This window comes from Malus sylvestris, chromosome 7 (genome assembly GCF_916048215.2).
Source record: "Malus sylvestris chromosome 7, drMalSylv7.2, whole genome shotgun sequence".
NCBI classification, from domain to species: domain Eukaryota; kingdom Viridiplantae; phylum Streptophyta; class Magnoliopsida; order Rosales; family Rosaceae; genus Malus; species Malus sylvestris.
The window spans coordinates 28,875,243-28,878,729 of record NC_062266.1 but is presented as its reverse complement, the minus strand read 5'-3'; the positions used below and the strand labels follow the sequence as shown (position 1 = coordinate 28,878,729).

General features: G+C 44.6%; 1 protein-coding gene across 1 annotated transcript; it reads left to right on the top strand.

Moving 5' to 3' along the window:
- The first annotated feature begins 252 nt into the window (after positions 1–252).
- On the top strand, positions 253–3,087 carry LOC126629902 (uncharacterized). The gene has a single exon (XM_050300049.1). The coding sequence runs from the start codon at positions 636–638 to the stop codon at positions 1,401–1,403; it is 768 nt and encodes a 255-aa protein (XP_050156006.1). The 5' UTR covers positions 253–635; the 3' UTR covers positions 1,404–3,087.
- The last annotated feature ends 400 nt before the right edge of the window (positions 3,088–3,487 follow it).

The following is a 3,487-nucleotide window of genomic DNA, read 5'->3' as shown; positions in this document are numbered from 1 at the left end:
AAACTGAAAAATAAAATAGATCCATAAGAACTAAAAAAATTAATGAAAATGGCTTGAAAACTTTGAGTTTTAACGATAAAGACAAAATAAAGGATAAAGTGAATAGTAGCATGATTGACTTTGTAGTGTAAAAATGTGGTTTTCGTTAAAGTGAACACTACCGGGAGTTTTTCGTTAAAGTTCCCTAAGAAATATAGGTAACATATTCATGGAATTTGATGTAACAAATGCATTGAAAATACTGTTTGTACCATACTTAGGGCATCTGTATTTAGATCTCGTATAAATACTCGGGGGACTCAAATGTAATTATGTTATAAAGGAATAGGCAAATATGTAATAAGTGATGAGCCCTTATTCTATAAAAGGACCCCTCACTCTCCTCAGTAAGGGAGGCCAATTTCTTAGGCCTGAGATCCTCTCTCATATTCAGAGCAAAGCTCTCTTCCTCACAATCCTCTCAAAGAAATACAATAATCGGTGTGGACGTAGCCCAAACATTGGGGTGAACCACGATACATCTTGTGTTATTTACATTTCTTGCAGATTCACGGTAGGATTTACGTTATTCCAAGACCCCTCCGGTTTTATGCATCAACATTTGGCGCCGTCTGTGGGAAACGACACGAAAAGCTATGTCGGTTCTCTTTCACATTTTCATCTCACCACACTCCACCGTGAATCAGCAGAAACCAAAGAACCAAACATCTGCACAGTCGCTGCAAAACCTATGCCTTCCATTCCAGGTCACTGCAACAGCTACGAACGAGCTTCACAATTCTCATATCTCTCTCTCTAGAAAGAATAACCATCTTATATGTTTTTTTAACTACTATGCGACAATGGTCGTGGCTTCGTCGTCCAGAACAAGATCTCACATGTACAAGCATCGCAAATCGTTGCCATTCCTTTCTTCTTCGTCATCAGGCTTCTCGTCGTCCACCTCCTCGAGCTTCTCCTTTGGGGCGTCGACGTTCTTCGAACGCTCCGCCTCCCCCACACGCATCTCCATGTACGCCCACTCTCTTTCCCCGCCGTCATCGTCGTGGTCCTTACGATTCGCAAACCGTCTCGTCTCTCTTGGCCTTTCAATTTCCATGAAGAATCAGTTACCCATCAGCAAGAACAATAACAGGAACAGCGGCGCTAGCAAGAGAACGTGCCTATGTTCCCCTACGACACACCCTGGCTCGTTTCAGTGCGCCCTGCACAAGAACTCACCACGTGGCGGTGTGGCTCACCAATCACATTGTGGCAACCAAAGTTCGTCGTATCAATCGAGTACCAGCCTGAACTACAGAAGGTCGACAATGAAAAATTCGGTGGTGAGAATCGGAAGAGTGGATCCGCTCGTTTCTTTCCCCTCTTCTCTCTTTGCAGTTGATGTGATTGGGAGCAGATGAGAGTGATTTCTGGCGAATGGGGTAAGAGAGGCAGTGAAGGAAGAACAAGTTTCACAAAGGAAGATTCTTCAAGCGGTTTTAGTCTCTCCTCAACCATTCTGTTAATACCTCTCTCTCCACACCACCGTCCCCTCCCTCTCGTCCTCCCCATTCCGCCCCGCCCCCCGCCCCCTCCTGGCCTCTCTAAGGCCGCTGAGTTCGACGACCTCATGAACTAGGCCCGCCGCAGCTCCATCTAGGCAATGACCTTCGGCCTCGCCTGCTGTGCCGTTGAGATGGAAGCCCACCGGAAAGCCCGAAGACCTTCAAAATCTCGTTTGTGCAAAATGGTAATTTCTGGGCTATGTTCGTTCATCTGCCAAGTTGGAAAGTCAACTCAAGCAGTAAGGGGTGCCATGTCCTAATCTGAAAGAGTAAGGGGAGTTTTGATAGTTCAGAAATGAGAAGCGACCTATACCTCAGAAGTCATCGTGGATCGGTGGCTGCAATTGAGAGCCCAGCCATGAGGTTCTATGGGTTGTAGTACCACCCAGAGTGCTCAATCACGACCCATTCCCTGCACCTTCTTTACAGGGCCATGTGAAATCATTTTTTTTTTTTTTTGAGAAAGCAAAAGTGGAATAAAGGTAAAATGGAAAGAAAGAAAAACACTCTTATGAGGTTTTTACAGCTGGAGTACACTAGCTTGTGTTCAAACAGCAGAAAAAGAAAAATGAGGAGGAATATATACCAAAGCTGCTTATGTCGGTGCAGATCTTGTCGGCAAGGTTGAAAGAAATATTCCCGAGGATGACCCAAGAAACCTTGCAGTGATAGCTGATAATGTCGGAGACAATGGTGGAGAGATAATTGGTATGGGATCTGATCTTTTTGGATTCTATGTTGAGCATTGAATTGCATGCGCACTTCCTCAACCAATACAGAAGCGTTGTCTGCCATCTGCCAAAAGGGAAAAGAGAAAGCAAAAGAGAAATCAAAAGCAAGGAATAAACACCTGTTGACCCTAAAAACTACCAAGCCTACGTGGCGCGCAGGCCGAGTAATCTATAAGCTAACTACGTCCTTCGGTGAGTACGGGGCGTGCCAACTCGTCGGCCGAGCTCGACCGAGGAGTAAAATTTGTTGATGTTGCGTTGGGTGTGCTGCTGACTTCTGAATCTCGAGACTGCGGCCGAGGAAGGAACACTCTCGGCATTCGGGTTCTAGAGCCTGAAGACAAGGCTGCTAGTTCTGTGAAGTTCAATATCAAATTCGGCTTTCAATATGCCGAATGTAATAACTCGTAACACCTCACTTCGCCGAGAATGCTAATGAGATGACCTCGACCAATAAGGATTCGGAAATCCTTCTCGACCAAGACTTTGATAGATAACCAATCGTCCTCACGCGTAGTGCTATTGATGCCAACGGAAGATGCTGCGAGATCAGCTGATTCTACGGCGACAGAGCTATCTATGCCGACTGAAAATGTCACCGGTTGCTTTCACAGTGCTGTTGATGCCAACGGAAGATGTGCCAGCGAAAAGAGAAAATAAAAAATCTCAAGTTGTTGAGAGAGTTTGTGAAGGGCAGTTGTGTGTTGAATTTGAGGTCCTTTGAATGTTGTCTGTGGCTTTATATTTATAATAATGAACTGCCTCATCCTCAAGTTATAGCCACGACACACGATTCTTGGAATATTACTTCATGTAGAATAATCATCCCCTAATCTCGTTGATTATCCCGTGTGTTGCATTAGGATAATTATCCTTTCATCACTCGTGAGCCAATTGGAAATCGTCATACGCATTTGTAGAATCTTGAATTACATGGAACCATTGATGTCATCACCTCTCTATGTTAGCCCGAGACAGAATCCTAACAGGACTCATATTCACTTGCCGAATGCAAAATCAAAGGCTGCCACCTAGTCATCCAATGCTAATGATAATCCACATGTACATCAGGTTTGTTGGTCCCTGACTAATCCCAAAAGCTATCATGACCACATCACCATCTCAATTTCATCTTTATCGCATACAAGCATGTCCAGCAAAACAAACCAACCTAATTCAAGGCTCACGTCCCCATCACAAATCTACATG

What these genes read in the sequence shown, in the direction of transcription:
- LOC126629902 (XM_050300049.1), top strand. Translation starts at nt 636, where the DNA reads ATGTCGGTTCTCTTTCACATTTTCATCTCACCACACTCCACCGTGAAT.